At 33.4% G+C, this 16,935-nt stretch overlaps 1 protein-coding gene across 7 annotated transcripts in view; it reads left to right on the forward strand.

Moving 5' to 3' along the window:
- The window catches only part of Scaf8 (SR-related CTD associated factor 8), a 199,977-nt gene that overhangs the window by 45,910 nt on the left and 137,132 nt on the right, over nt 1–16,935 (forward strand). For 6 of the 7 annotated variants that reach the window (XR_002820545.1, XM_012514093.2, XM_023712212.1 and 3 more), the window contains 7 exons: nt 540–701; nt 3,685–3,838; nt 4,684–4,814; nt 11,497–11,673; nt 13,420–13,499; nt 15,175–15,292; nt 16,767–16,898. Coding sequence is in view for 6 of the 7 variants with exons in the window: in XM_012514093.2 (XP_012369547.1) it covers nt 540–701; nt 3,685–3,838; nt 4,684–4,814; nt 11,497–11,673; nt 13,420–13,499; nt 15,175–15,292; nt 16,767–16,898 (954 nt within the window). In the remaining variant the exon portion in view is untranslated. The remainder of the gene's footprint in view (nt 1–539; nt 702–3,684; nt 3,839–4,683; nt 4,815–11,496; nt 11,674–13,419; nt 13,500–15,174; nt 15,293–16,766; nt 16,899–16,935) is intronic. The other variant, XM_023712214.1, reaches the window with a different exon arrangement.

Consider the following 16,935-nt stretch of genomic DNA (forward strand, 5'->3'; position numbering starts at 1 on the left):
TTTTATAAGATGGATTCCCAAAATTCTAGTGATAGTGTTTTGTCCCTGTTCAGTGTATTTACATAGAATATCATAATTTGCTATTTGGTATTCTTTATTTGTATAAACCTTGATACATGTTTCAAATGAAACATCAGGCTTATTGGCAAGATATTTTCTGGAGTCCTCTTACATATATGTAACTTTTGTAAATCATTAGGCAGTTATTATTAGAGCAATAATAAAGTGTTACAAACCTTAGTGTTTGTAACAAAACCTCAGGTTTTTTTTTTTTTTTTTTTTTTTTTTTTGATACTGTTGCTATTTTATTGAAGCCAGTTATGCATAACTGTTTTGGGACTTGGGTAACTGGCAGTTGAACTAAATGTGCAGAGCAGTGAAAGTAGATCCTGTAAAATGACATTCCAGAAACATGGTGTGGAGTGTCTGAGTATTGCAGGATGAATGATATTTTCATATTTACATAGGATTTGTGATGATTTTTGTCTATCAAGAATCTTATCTATTTCTTCCTTTCCCACTTTTCTTTTTCTCATCAGTGTAAACCAGAATACAAGGTACCTGGACTTTATGTTATTGACTCCATTGTGCGACAGTCCCGACATCAGTTTGGTCAAGAAAAGGATGTATTTGCACCCAGATTTAGTAATAACATCATTAGCACTTTCCAGAATTTGTATCGTTGCCCTGGGGATGACAAGGTATGCTGTTAAGGAAGCACATTATCCTCTTGGTTTTATTTACCATCTTTAGGTTTTCTTAATATGTGGTTTACGTTATTATGCTATTTGAATTTGAGTAATTGTTACCATATTTTTCTAGAATTTCTTGGAGACTAGAAAGATATAGTTGAATTTGTAATTTTTTGATTTGTTGGAACAATGCTATTAAATAAGTTAGTTAAATGAGCTTTTAGAATTACATTAGATACACATACAATGATTACACATACAATCAATTCAGGAATATGATTATATGATTTGAGTTGATGTTTACCTTTTTATTATTTGTGAAAAGTGGATTTGCCAAGCAGTTAATAGAAAATAACTGCATACAAAAATTCTTTGGTTATGGTACAATTTAATAAACTTTCCTGGGTCTGGTCTGGTAGATCTGAATGTGTAAATACTCTGTAATTAGTATATAAAAAACCTTTGAACTCAAAGGCAGAGCAAAAATGAATTTATCCTTATATTTGTCATATGATACTAGGTTATTTTGAATGATGATTTAGATTTAGATAATGTGTTTCTTGAGAGTTGAATGCAGTATTGATAAACAAGGAAAAGGCAAGAATGGGTTAAACCTAATAATCGTTGTTGTAGAAAGAACTACAGAACCTGAAAGTTCCCCACAAAGCTTTCAGCTCATTTTAAGTAGGACAAGATTAGGTAGTTTTATTAATTGTTCTATAGACTTGAATAAAAAAAAAAAATCTTGTTGGGATGGATACAGAGATAAATTTATAATAGTATTTTTATGAGCTCTTGGATATAATTCTTGAGCCAATTTTTGCCTTTTAATTTTGATACTTTCATACTTACATGCAGCTTAAATGAATATTTGAAATTTTAAGTGACCTATCTTAATTGAGTCATAAAATAGGCATATAGTCCCATCTGAAATGTTACTAATTTGAAATTTTACAAAAACAGAGTAAAATAGCACTTTGGTTTAGGATTGTTACTAAATGAGGCATAGATTTATTTCCGTTATAGTGAACTAAAATGTGTAGTTTTGATACTCTGGTATCATTTACAATAGCATGTATAGAATAGAAGCTTTTTTTAAAAAAATCATAGGTAAAATAGTTACATTAATGCTTTAACCCCAGTAAATAAATGAGAGACATTGTTGGAATGTAGATGTGTAAATGATAGTTGTTAGGTACTGATTATTTTGAAGAACGTGATTGTCTTAGAAATGGAAAGATTTTTATATAGGGAAAAAGAATATATGAAATTTCTAAGCACCTACTTTGTATGCGTGTACGCTTTTTTTTATGGTGCTGGGGATTGAACTCATGGCCTTGAGCATGTTAGGCAAGCTGTCTGCACTTGAGTTACAGCACAAGCATTTTATGCAGAAGAAATAGTCAAATTACAATGTTGAAATGTTTGTGTAATTTTTTTTGCCATTTATCTGAAATACAGAATTTGCATGATAATGTGGTTTGAGTAAAATTTAAAAGTACATTGTAATGTGAGGAATTTAAAGATGAAGCACATCTTTATTGTGAAGTATCTACACATAACTAGCATTTTTAATAATTTGAAATAGCCTCTTTTACATTTTTATCTTGATACATTGAGTAGTCTTACAATAAAAGCAGCTACAACTCTTGTTTACAATTGTAAATCAAATAGTATCATGATAGTATTAAAGAAATGGCTATTACGCAGCCATTGTACTTTTACTTGTGGCGTGCAGGTAAAGGACATTATTAGAATGACTCTGGGTGAGATACTTGTATTTCAAGAAGGCAAGTGTGGTGGGCAGACCAGTAGGTGTTTCTTGCAAAATAGTGTGGAATATCTTGAGACATTCTTTGTTGAGCCTGTTTTTCTGTCTATAAATTTGCAGCTTTCAGGATCTCAGAAACTTACAAAACCAAGAGAGAAACAAGTAGGGATTTTTCTTGTCTTGAAGTTCTCTCTCAACAGTGCAGATTATCAAGTAGAAGCCAGTAATACCCCGGCTTTTTACCGTTATGATATACTGAAAATAATAGTAGACATAGGCAGCAGTATGAAATCTTTTTTTGGAGTAAGATTAATTAAATTGAAATATTTTATAGACTGCTTCAAGAAGAGTTATAACTAACAAGACAATCTTTGGCTTTAACAGTTTGATTCAGTTTTAAATTGAGAAAAGGAGCCTGGAAAACCTTTTGACACACTGTCTTTTATAAATGAGGAAACTGAGTTTTAAAAAACATTTTTATGTGTTGATAAAGTTGCCCTAAGACTGTAATTAATGAGAAAGGTTATGTAGATAGCTGCATGAATGTTATATGGCTAACTGAAAGCTGGCCAAAACTCGGAAGTACTCTGAATACTTAAGTAATGAGAAAAGTGTGAGAGTAAAACAAAAATTTGATGTGTATGGTGGTACCTGAAATGAGGGCAGTGTTGAGACTTGTGGGGAAGCAGAGTAAACTAAATGAATGTAGTGCTGCAGTTAAAGGATCTATCAAGGAAGAGATGGTTGAGAGATGTCAAGTTGGCTTATCAGTAACAAGCAGGTCACATTAGGTGAGGATTTTGTCCTGCCGTTAGTTGTGTGTTTGAAAGATAAGCATTATATATGAGGCAAGATTACAATCAACTTTAAATGTAGCTATGACATTTAAATCTTAACACTGCTTTGAAACCCTTCTTTCAGAGTTTTTTGAGGCATCCATATTGTCAGGCATATTAGAATTGACACATGTAGCAGATGGAGCCTGCTTGTCATTCTTACCTTCAGCCAACTGTAGTTGACCTTTGTCTTATATAGCTACAGAATTAACATGGTTTTTCAGGTGAGTGAAGGTTTGCGAGTACAGCGTGGTAGATGCAGAATTTGAGAGGTAGAAAGTACCGTAGAAGTACTTCAGTCTCCTTATTCCAGTCAGATGTCTCCATCCTGTATACAATTGCTTTTGAAAGCCAAATCTCAAGATGTCATTTTTTTCTTTTCTAGAGTAAAATAGTGAGAGTATTAAACTTGTGGCAAAAGAACAATGTATTCAAGAGTGAAATCATTCAGCCTCTTTTGGATATGGCAGCAGGGATTCCTCCTCCAGTTGTCACGCCTGTTCTGGCCAGTACCACTACTGCTCTGAGCAATACTCCAGGTATGTTACTACAGTATAGATTTGTCTCTCAGTATTCTACTTGCAATTTTTTTTCTACTCGTATTTTTATAAGATTGTTCATTTATAAAATAATTTGACAGTACAGGAGAGTATGTTTAACATTAGATTATCAAAATGTAATTCAAAAGGAAAAATAAAAGCAGATGTATTTTCATATAATTCTTTCTAGAATTTTGAAAACTTTTTTTTGAATCCTTAGAAACATAATAAATTTGAGAAAAATAGATTTGCCAGTTAGGTCTTTTTAGATCTAGGCTCTTGGTATCCTTACATTTGCATCTAAATCATTTTGCAGTTTATGTAAACAATGCTAAAAACATTTTAATGAAAACTAATCGATAATATTTTCAAAATAATGTTTTCTTGGACTATTTAGATGACTTTTTAAAATCAGTCTCAAAAACTAAATTTGTTAGCATTTTATGTGTTTGTATTTTGCTTGTGCATGTATATGTATATAGAGTTTCAACAAAAATGGCTTTGTGTTATACTTACGTTCTGTCCTATACTTTTTTTCATCAAAGGATGTGTTTTATTCATGTTAACAAATTTTCTTTTTTAATGCTGCAAAGTATGGTAGATTAAATAGTGGCTTAGCTTATCAAGGACCCGTGTGGAGCAATTCTTTCAGGGCCTTTTTAGATGTATTTTATAAATTTAGTGAATTATACAAAGGATTTTAATTGTGTTTTCAAAATAGAGACAATAAAATGAAAACATTTATATAAATTTGTATATATTTCATTAAAATACTAGAACAGATTTTTCTGTTTTTGCTAGTCTCATTTACGTATTTATGGGGGTTGGGATGTCTTCTTTGAAAGGAACTCCAGTGACACCTGTTACTCCAGCCAATGTGGTCCAAGGCCTGTCTGATCCATGGGTATCTCAAATAACAAACACAGATACACTTGCTGCTGTTGCTCAGATCTTACAAAGTCCTCAAGGCCAACAGGTGAGCAGCCTTCCTATATGACAAGAGTGATTTAGAATTCTCTAATGTAATGTGTTTGGTTTTATAAAAATAGTATTATACATATTTCACTGTAACTTCCTTTTTAAAAAAATCATCATGAACACTTTAGTATCATTAAAGATTTTTATAGAAGTCTCCATTCTACACTAGCTGATTTCTGAGCATATAATTTATGCCAAACAGCATTGAGTATTGTTGCTATCCCAGTAGCAAAGATGTTGTGGTCTTGTGTCTTATGCGAGACACACAATTTCAAAAAATGAAAATATGGCCAAGTTAGAGGAAAGAGTAGTTTTAGAGAGGGGGACCATGACAAGCTATCATTGAAGAAGTGACATCTGAATTGAGACTTGAAATAGAGCTGGTCATGCTTAGGATGATAGGAAGCAGATTTGTTACATGTTAACTTCCTAAGATGGAAAGCAGTGCATATTGTAGGAATAGAAAACAAGCTCCTAAGGCTGCAACATCAAGAATAGAGGGGGATTGTACTACATCTGTGAGTTGATTTGAAGGATGGAAAAGATTCCTGGCGTTATAATTGTAATTTCATTGTACTTACCCTTTTTTGTAGTACTGGGTACTGGGGCTTGAACTAAGGGACACACTGAATCATAACCCCAGCTGTTTTTCTTTCTTGTATTCATGTTGACACGGGGTATTTTTAGGTCAGAAAAGTTGCCCAGGTAGGATTCCAACTTGCTGTCTTCATGCCTCTGTTGGCCAGAATAAGATTAGAGGCATGCACCATATTTTCATCATGCATATCTTTTTGTATCTTAAACTTGGTAAAATGTATATAGTTTGTTTATATTTCTTAGGTTTATTTCTGTGAGTACCTTAGTAGAACGTTTATTTTCTCTGGCCAATCCCAGAATAATTTCTTTTTTTCCCCCTGTATTTTAGGGAAGGGTCCTGTATTTTTTTTCTGTTCAGGGTCTCTCTATTAGATCAGACTCTCCTGTTTACAGTCTCCCAAGTGTTGGCATTACAGTGCTATGATTCTCCTGTTTACAGCCTCCCAAGTGCTGGGATCACAGGGGCGCAACACCACGCCCAGTCTCAACCACCAGCTCAGCTCGCCCCTGGGGGCGGGGCTGGCATAGCAGGCCCCTGTGACCTCCCACCCCCTGTGCCTGCTTGCAGTTGCTTTAATCTGCTGAGTTGTTTGGCTGGCCCTTGTAATTTCTCTTTAGTTTTAAAAATCATTATTTTTCCTTAATTTTCTAGTTAAAATATGTCATTGGCAGTTAATGGTAATTATTCTCAATGTAAGTATCTATAAAATATTTCTCTTATGCTAGTTCTATTCTCAAGAAATTTTAAGAAACATTATTGTATTTTTTTTTTTTTGAGATTCTGTAGGTAGAATGACTGAATTTTATTTTAAAAAATCAAGAATAGAATTGAAAAGGGTAATAAAAATCTCCTAAAACATACCAACCCCTTGAGGGTTTTGGCTTAAGTTTATCTACAGGCAGAAGTCATTCAAATTGCACTGTACAGAACAGGAAAAAAGAAATGCATTTCTGAATGGAGAAATAATTGAGAATAAGTGAAATATAAATTATGGACCTATCTTGGTAGGGCTGCGAAACAGGTGCAGTTATTTTATATTTCAAAGCAAAACTAATAGATAATTTAAATGCATTGTCTCAGAGAAGTGTATTGTATGTGGATGTATGATTAGGATTGTAATGCTAAACAGTGATTAAAAAGTTTGGTAATATAAGTGATTATATTTGCTGGCTGAAGCATTTAAGGCAAACTGTTACTATCTTGATAAAATTTTAAAAGCCTGATGAAAACACTATCATATGGGAAAAGCAGACTGTGCCCCTAATAAAGAATACTTATTTCAACCGTGTGCGTGCTCATGCAAGCCTCTAATGCTGGCACTCTAGAGACTGAAGCAGGAGGATTGCCACAAATTCAGTGCCATGTTGGGTTATATAGTGTGTTCAGTGCTAGCCTGAACTGCATAGTGAGACCCTCTCTCAAAAAAACAAAGAAGACTTATTTCCACACAAAATTTAAAAACGAATTTTGGGGCTGGCCAGATAGCTCAGTGGATTAACATGCCTGAGGTTCAATCCTCAGCACGCAGTGTCAGCCCCACTCCCAGGGTGCACTGAGATGGCAACTGAGACTGGGCGTTGTGGCGCCTGACTGTAATCCCAGTGCTTGGGAGGCTGAAAACAAGAGAATCACCATGAGTCTGATCTGTGTTGTGAAGCCCTGTAGACCCTGTACTAAATACATTAAAAACAAAAACAAAAACAAAAACAAAAAACACCTAATTTTGATCCCATTAGTGAAAAAGAAGAGGCAACTCTGTTGAGATATGAAAAACAAAAAGAATGAATGGTATCATTAATTATACATCGAACTTTCCATAAACCAACTACTTAAGCCAAGTCATTACCTCTACTTCAAATTTCTAAAATGCTGGGTTTTTTTCTTCTCCCACTTCTAATTTTTATTTTGATTGTATTTATGCAGTGCAATTTTTTAAATGTTGAACTTAAGTTTTCTATTAACACTTAAGATTTCAGAGGCCAGAGATATTTGTGATTTTTAGATATCCCAGCACAAAACACAGACTGTCATGCATTGCAAGTCCCAGCAAAAGTTTGTTGAAAGATGCATGAAAGAAAATTGTCCCTGATGTGACAGTACTAGTGAGCTTGACATCAAATAAGCCCTAAAATAGTTTGCTTTCCGTTTGAATAATGGACCAGAAGATGAGATGTTATTAATAAATACTTATGATTCAAAACACAAAGTTTAGGGCTGGTGAGATGGCTCAGTGGTCTAAAGCACCTACTTAGAACAAGTTTAGCAAAGCAAGGGACCGCGGTTCAATCCCCCAGCACCACATGCCAGCCAGCCCCGCCCCCTGGTGGGCTGAGCTGGCCACACACACACACACACACACACACACACACACACACAAAAATAAATAAAAAAAAAAACACAAAGTTTAGTACTTTCGCATAATTTTTTTAAATTTCATTTTTGCTGCATATCTTACTATGCTTTTGCTCATTTTAGATTTATGTTTATTAGATTTTTTTGCTTTTGTAATTTGTTACCATATTGTTCAGTCTATAATTTTGAACTATTGATAGAATCTCTTAATGGCATTTACTATCCTTACTTTTTTTTTTGGAGCCATTTTTTTTTTCCCCCTCAACATTTTTAAAAATGGCCTTCTAAACCAGACATGGTGGCACATGCGTGTAATCCTAGCACTTGGGAGGCCGAGGCAGGAGGATTGCCATGAGTTTGAGGCCAGCTTGAACTGCAGAGTGAGACCCTGTCTCAAAGAATAAAATGCCTTCTGTATCTTATACCTGGGCTCATAAATGTACCGAAATAGCATAAAATTCAACTTTTATAAGTATTCTCAGCATAACTGTTAATTTTTCCAACATTTTGTTACTGGTACATGTATTTCTCTAAAGTAATACTTGTATTCTCTTTTCTTTTTTTCTCTCGGAACCGGGGATTGAACTCAGATCCTTGTGCTTGCCAGGGAAGGCTTATTCTACTGAGCCATCTCCCCGACCCCTATATTCTCATATTGTTCTTCATTTATTCTCTTTCCTCAGTTGTCTTATGTCTCATTCTAAGAGTCCCTTCACTGTATCTTGTCTGTCCTCAGGTTGATCTCTTGTTCTTTTGTCAATATTTCCCATCACCAGTGAGTGATTTCTTTAAACAAATGGTACTGTTTTCTTTACTTGTTGATTCTTTCATCATATTATTTGTTTTCCTTCATCATTTATTTACCCTGCTAGAGTAGTGTGTTCCACCTCAGCTACAGTTTTGTTATTCCTTACGTATATTACTTTTAATACTGCTCAGGATCTTTGCACTTGATGTTTCTTATATTGAGAACTCTTTCTCCACATATTCATAAGGTTTCAGTTGCCTATATATCCTCATATAAATGTCACCATAATGAGGCCTGACTTTTTAGAATTGAAACTGTACTTATCCTTCCTTCCTTCCTTCCTTTTTTTTTTTCCTGAGACAGGGTCTTGCTATGTAGCCTAGCTATATAGGTTAGTTCAGGCAAACTCACTAGTCTTGAACTTACTGTGATCCTGCATCCTCAGCTTCCCCAGTGCTGGGATTGCAGGCAGGCACCACCATACCCAGGTCCTTCCTTACACTTCTCCCTTTCTCATTTGCCTATTACCTTTCTTAGCTCATATTACCATCTGTAACATTATGTAGTTGACTTGTTTTGTAATTGTATATACTTTCTCCATATTGAAATATGAGTTGTCTTGGTTTGGATTTTTGTCTTTTTTTTATTGCTGTTGGTCTGCGTGGTAGGTTTCAGTACTTTGTTGTAGAATGAATGACATGCAGGGGTTTATCAGTGTTGTATATACAAGAGATAGTTTAGAATTGCCTAGAGGATGGACTGTGTAAGTTACCAGTAAGAGTTGAAAAGGCAGTCTTACAGGCTTTGAAAGCAATAAAAGGTAGGCTGAGAAACATGGGATTCATGGTCAGTTGACAGGGATTTTTATGTTGAAGTCACATGATCTGAAACAGTATATGAGTTGGAGAGTATAAAGGTCTACAAATAAAGTCTTCCTTTTTTGCAGCAGTGATACTGAAAGAAATGTGACAACTTTAAAGAATAGTAAGGTTGGATATTGTATGAAAAGACACCTTAAGAACATGGAGACCTTTTAGATGTTTACAAATATAAAATCAATTCAGTGTAAAGTTATATTGAACCTGGTTTCTCTATTTTTAAGAGAACAAACATGATCTGGATATTAGGTAACATTATTTCATTTTTTTTTTCTAGTATTAGAAACTTTATTTTTTTTTCTTTTCAAAGTTTTATTGATAAACATATAGCAATGAGACAGTTTCAAATCAAAAGTACAGTTTCAACAAATAATACACTGCATATATTCTTCTTAGTGGTTAATTGCTGTACAAGATGCAGACTTGTGATCCTACTTACAAACACCATTAGAAAAAATCATTCTATTCATTAAGAGAATACAACTATATATCTATCCCAACCACTTTGAATACACAGATACAAAATGGACATTCATAGTTATACCCCAATTTTTTTTTAAGTTCCGTTGTTGAATATTATGGGTGTGTAAACTCAGCAAAATATTCTAAAAGAGTACAGAAGCCCATAATAGCATTGGGTCTTCTGTAGGTAACATTATTTCATGCATGATATTTAAAATCATAAAGCAGATGTTTTCATTTTAACAATCTGTTAATAACTTGACAGAATTTTCCAGAGGAAATCACACAAAGAAAGCTATTAAGACAGCAATTTCTGTTTTTTCCCAAAGAAATAGTACAGAAGGTCAATACAGCAGTAATCAGTAAAACATGAAGTCCTTGTAGAGGGATAAGTACTGTGGTGATCTGGGACTTGGGCTATTGAAGCAACAGCTATACAAATGAAATTGTCAAGAGGAATAGTGAAAATATTTAAGAAGAAAGATAGCATTTTTCTTCCCTTCCCTCTTACTTTCTCCTGTTCTTCCTTCCTCATAAGGATTTAGAGTTTGTTGTGTCTTCTGTATTTTTTGGTTATAGTTGTTCTGGAGCTTTATGTAGTTTTGTATTTTATTACCACATTAATAGTGTTTTTATGGGGCCGGGGAGATGGCTCAATAGAATAAACGCTTTCCTGGCAAGCACAAGGGTCTGACTTACGGTTCTGCCCAAAAAAAAAAAAAAAAAAATTTAGTGTTTTTGTTCTTTCTAATGTTTGATACACAACTTTTTCTTTCCTAATGCTAAATTAATTACAGTGGGCATGACATTTTATTTACTTTCATCATGTATGATATTTATGCCTTGTCATTCATCCTGTAAGTTGAATTTAAATACAGATTTTATTTTATATGATCAGATTTTGTGACTATCAGTAGCTTTGCTATTTTATTTGGAACTTTTAAGAATTATTTGAAATTATTTTGAAATATATTTTTAATTAATATTACATCATTCGTATGTGGAACACTAAGTGTAACATTTTAATATATACAGTCATAGTTGTCTTGTGCTACTATGGAACATTAGTTTATTCTTCCTACCAAACCAAACTTAATGTACCTGTTACGTTTTATTTTCAAACTGTTATTAATTCTGTGATATATGTAAGGATTTCTTCTTTATGGATTTCTAAAGATCTTACTGTTGTGTATTTTTTTAAGAAGTGTGAGTAAATAGTGGAAATGAGTTGTCTTCAAGTATGGTTAACAGTATTCATCATTAATAACTCATTTCCTTAGTCTCAGACTCTATTCCAAGGAACAGATTTCTTAATTGGTCTCTTTCAGAAAGTATGTTTTCAGATGGTAAATCTGAATGGTGCTATTTGTCAGTACACATCCCTTTATAGAGTTGATTGAAAAAGGAATGCAAAGAATAATGGAAAATGCCAGTCAATTTGTGAAGGATTTTTTTGTTTTTATGGTATGACTGCTTGTTTAAAATCTCTCACTTTACAGTAGCACTGTAAAGTATTGTTAAATATGCATATAAATCTTGATTGTTAAAGTTTGTGTAGAATGACTTTATTGACTAAAAGTTGTAAATGGCATCTTTATGAATAAAATTTAACACCTGTTTTGTAATAATTTTTCCACTCCAGCTTCAGCAGTTAATACAGACTTTACAGATACAACAGCAGAAGCCCCAACCTTCCATCCTGCAGGCCCTGGATGCTGGACTTGTGGTTCAGTTGCAGGCGCTTACTGCACAGCTTACAGCTGCAGCTGCAGCAGCGAACACACTTACTCCCTTAGAACAGGGAGTCTCTTTTAACAAGGTATTGATTAAAATATCATTTCTGTTCTGTATGAAATGTTAAATCTTGGTAAATTTGTGGGTTCTAATTTTATAGTTACATTTTATCACATACTTAATATCACTACTGTATAAAACTACATTTTATAAATGGTTCAAACTTATGAAAGTAAGTTTTAAATTCTTGGAATATTTAAAACGTACTTTTGATTAAAGATAAATGGGTAGTGTATTTCTCTTGAAACAAGTTATTGTTTTTTAAATTCATGGTGTGGATGCTATAATTACAATTAATTGTGGTGTTCAAATTAATTTTAATCTGAAGTTAAAATTGTTCAATATGTGAAAGTTCAGTTTTTCAATATGTGAAACTTCAACAAGTTAGCAAGTTGCTGTACTATTATAAGTTGAAGTATAAAGACAGTGTTTTTATCTTTTTTTTAAGTTTTCATTTTTATTATAGATTTGCAGTATGTAATGGGTACATTAATCATGGGCCTTTGATACCTATGTATAGTATATTTGAATGTTTTTACTTATCTCCTACCCTTTTTTCCTCCGTTTCTTGGTTTACTATTGAAAATCTTCAATTATAATGTGTTATGTGATATTCTAAGTATGCTTATTAATTATGACTATTTTACCTTAGAAGTAGTGTTTATGTTTTTAATTTTGGCTTTCATAGGAAAGTAGAAAAATTTGAGTTGTTGGATTGTTACCTGGACTTTTTTGGCCTGTGGCTTCTAAGTCTAATTTTGTCTGCCTTTAAAATTGCTAAACTACAAAAAAAAAAAAAAAAAAAAAAAAAAAAAGCCTTTAAATTGAGCATTCTAAAGATAGTGAAGCAACATTTTACGATGAGAATTATACTAGGAATCGATCCAGTGATTATGGTCCTAGGTGTTTTATCAAGCTGTATTACTATGGGAAAGCTACCTAATTACTTTAATCCTTTGTATTTTCTTCTGTAAAATTAGAACATTAGTGTTTATGTTGCATGTGTCACATTAGTGTGTACATTGCCTACTGTCATATGATACTAATACCATGTCATTCTCAGAATAGACATTGTAGGACCCCAGTGGATACCAGAAACAGCAGATAGTACGAAATCGTATACATGTAATGTTTTTTTCCTGTATGTATTTTTTTAACTTTCCTGTGAAAGCAGAAATTTATCAGATTTTTCATACTTAATATGAAGTTTAATTTACAAAATAAGGCACAGTAAGAAATTAACAATTTTTAAAAATACAACAGTACACTGTAATAAAGATTACATAAATACAGTCTCTCAAGTCAGACAAACTATTTTCAGGTACAGTTGATTGGAAACTGCAGAAATGGAAACAGTGCATAATAGGGGATAAGGTACATACCAAAGTGCTTTAAAGAAAAAGATCCACTCACCATACTTTATTGTATAAAATGATTGATAACACTTATATTAAATGATAGAGATAAACTAATGAGACATTTAAAATAGCATTTGCAGGGCCAGCCAAATAGCTCAGCAGATTAAAGCGCCTGCAAGCAGGCGCAGGGACCAGGGGTTCAATCCGCAGGCATGCTGTGGTGGTGTGTGGCTGTAATCCCAACTCTTGGGAGGCTGTAAACAGGCAGATCACTACAAGTACAATCTAGTAGTGAGATGCTGAACACCCTGTAGACCCTTCCCTAAAGTACAAAAATAAATAAATAAAATAGCATTTGTAATTTATATTATGTATGAAGCACTTACTAATTTCTCCCTTTCTTCTGCTCTTAGAAGTTGATGGATAGATTTGATTTTGGTGAAGATTCTGAGCATAATGAAGAACCCAAAAAGGAAATTCCAACTCCTCAACTGTAAGAATTATGTTTTTCTTTATAACCATAGTTTCTTTGTATTTTATACATAATTGGGTGGAATATTGCTATCTGATCTATTAAGTCTACTTTGTTTTATTTGGTGGGGGAGGGCACTGGGACTCAAACTGAGGACCTTACACTTGTCAGGCACATGCTATGCCACTAAGCTATATCCCTGCCCTATTGAGTATATTCTGAATAAGTTGAGGTTATTAGAGGTCGTTGAACTGTACATTACAAAAAGAATTGTTTTCTTGTTGTCTCTAGGATTCTTTTTTCACATCTTTGCAAGTAGAATACATGAAAATTTCTTACAAGAATATTAAAAAATCTAGTTGTGGTATTTTCAGTATTTCTGTTTCCTTATTTAACCCTTTAAAGAAAGTTTTGGGCCTAGTTCCAGGGTCAAATGTTAGGAAGCATATCAAATTATATGAAGTACATAAACTAATCAGAAGTAAAGGTTGGAGTTACAGGGATGTGAAGAGATGGATTCTGTGTTACTTAAATCAGTGATCCCCTCCAACAGTTCTGTACAGTTGTAGGTTTTAAGAAGGTATTGTATATGAAAAAACAGTGCAAGGAGGATGTTGAGATTGGGAGGTAGAATTTGTCAAGAGAGAATATAAACAATAAAAGCCTTTACTCTTATTTCAACAGATTATTAGTTTTATGTATTAGGTTAATGTGTAAAATATACACAATCATAGAATAGATTAATTACAAATACATCCTCTTATTAAAGGAAATTTTCATTTAAAATTAAAAACTAGTATTTTAGATTATGAACTTGGAAGGCACATTTGAGATCATACAGATCAGTATCCTAAATGTGTGACTGTAACCACTTGTCATTATGTATCCAGTACCCAATATCTTAATGGTCTTCTGAGACATGAATTTCAATTATTATTGTTGTATATTCTTTTGTGGAACTGAATCCTGTTTCCTTTATTTTCTACACATTGATTCAAGCTTTGCTTTTGAAGCAAGGAAACAAATTTACTCTGTTACCTTTTGACAGCATTTGAATATTTGAAGATAGGTGTCATTCTTCCCCTTAGGTTTATGTGTTCAGGTGAGGTACATGTTTCCACAACTGTTTGAGGGCTTCTCACTACACAGACTACCCCTTTACGGATGTCCTCTTTTTGGTTCATGTCTTACCTTTTGGCACCCAGAATTGCAGGTGTCCGTGTACTCAAATATAGTTAGCTGTTTCTGGTAATATACTGAGTAACATGTGTGATTTTTCTAAAACAAGCATATTTTATGAGGTTTATGATCACTTGTGGATCTTACTCATAATGGTTGATAGAGCATTTTTACCACTTTCATATTTATAGAAGGAATTAAAACTACAATATTTAAATACTTTAACTGTTTCGAGTTTTTCTTAGCTCTAATAAAATTTACTAACTTCTTAACACTTAATAGTATGAGATAGTAATATGAGATCTTTAATAGTATCTAACATGATATGGTGTCTATGTGTTGAAACACTAGTGAACACATTTCTTTTAGTATTTCTAAGCAACTCCATTTGGGCATTAATATTTGAAAAGCAGACATTGTATTTTATCATATTGGCAGATTTGTTTGTCTTTGAGCACTTGATTTATATTATCATTAAGCAGTGTTAAAAATATATTTCTTCCTATTTTCTTTTTAGTTCTCATGTTTCAGAATCAGTGAACAATTCCATTTTTCATCAGATAGCAGAGCAACTACAACAGCAAAACCTTGAACATCTCAGACAGCAGCTTCTGGAACAGCAACAACCACAGAAGGTTTGTAACCCCATCTGGTGGTCTTTGGAGTTATTGTTGTTTTACTCTGTGAATTGGATTTTCCTGGGGTAGCTGGTTGGTGTTTGCTTTTTAACTTAATAGACTATTTTCTCATCTGTTTCAGCTTTCACCAGGCACTTTATTTTCTTTCTGAAGTATGATGCTATTTCTTTGTTTTTATTGCTGAGAATTAATCTTCTCAGTTTCTTTATAGTTTTTCTATAATCAGATTGTGTTCTGGCAATTTTATGGATACATACACTTAAATTTCATTATTCTGGAAGTAGAAATCAGAAGGCTGAGGTGGCCTTTTATTTTGTTTTATTCTATCTTATTTATTTTTGGATATGGAGTGTCTGTATTTCAGTCTGGCCTTGAGTTCTCTGTTTAGTCCAGGCTGGGCTCAAACTTGTGGCGCTCCTACTGCCTCAGTCTCCCAAGTGCTGGGATTACAGGTGTGAGCAAAAGTATATAGCTTTTGTACGTAGCTGAGAATTTGAACATACTTCAGCTAACTTGTTACATTCTTTTTTTTTCTGGTGAAGATCTTTTAAATTTCACAGATAATGAAATAAGAAAAGAGATTATACCCTAGAATTGACTAGTGTGTCCAGTTGTAGAGCCAAGATTCAATCTACTACAAAGTTTAGTTCTGTTTTGTATGAGAAATACTTTTAAGTGTAAACTGTTTTTAGAAAATTCCTGCAGTAAACTTGCTAATAAAAATTTGGAGAAATGAGGAAACTTAAGACCATTCCACAAACATTTTTAAAGTACAGACAAATCAGTCATAGGCAAGTAATATGTACAGAAGTGAACAGAAAAGTGATTACATGAGGTTCTGGCCTCAAGTATACTTTTCCCTGCTGGAGCCACATAAGTTTATAAACATGAGCAAAATTGTAGTTTCTATAATGAAGGTGAAGGATTTAGGGTGTATTTGAGAGGGGATAGGTGCTATAGCTGGAAAGTATAGCAAACTTCAGACACAGCTGTTTCTGTACTTTGAATATTGATGCAAATAATAGAAAAATGTTTCTTGCTTTTAGGTAAACTTGGGTTTATATAAAATTGTAATTTTAGATTTTATTACTTTATGAATGATTTAGCATTTACACACATACACACTTATATATACACATATTAATGTGTTTGGTACAGGGTCTCACTACACAGCTTGGACTTGTACTCATCTTCTGTCTCAGCCTCCCCAGTGCTGAAATTACAGGCATGAGCAATCATGCCCAGACTTGGTGACTGTCTTGGCACCAGGCTGGCACAGCAGGTAGTGCCAGGGATTGAACCTGGATCCTTATGCTTGTCAGACGTGTGCTTAGACCACTGAGCTATCTCTATGGCCCTTAACATGAAATTTCTATAATGTGTCTTATAAACATTTAATTATTGTATTTATTGTATTTAAATTTCTGTTTGTAATAAAAGTGTATCCCAATATTGGCATTTTTTCTAATAGGCAACACCTCAGGATAGTCAAGAGGGAACATTTGGGTCAGAGCATTCTGTGTCACCTTCACAAGGTAGCAGCCAGCAACATTTTCTGGAACCTGAGGCAACTTTGGATGATTCCATAGATATTCAACAACAGGTAAGTACTGTTTTGAGTCATAAATTTCTAAAATTAT

Source organism: Octodon degus, unplaced genomic scaffold (assembly GCF_000260255.1).
Source record: "Octodon degus isolate 3935 unplaced genomic scaffold, OctDeg1.0 scaffold00024, whole genome shotgun sequence".
In the NCBI taxonomy this organism is placed as follows: domain Eukaryota; kingdom Metazoa; phylum Chordata; class Mammalia; order Rodentia; family Octodontidae; genus Octodon; species Octodon degus.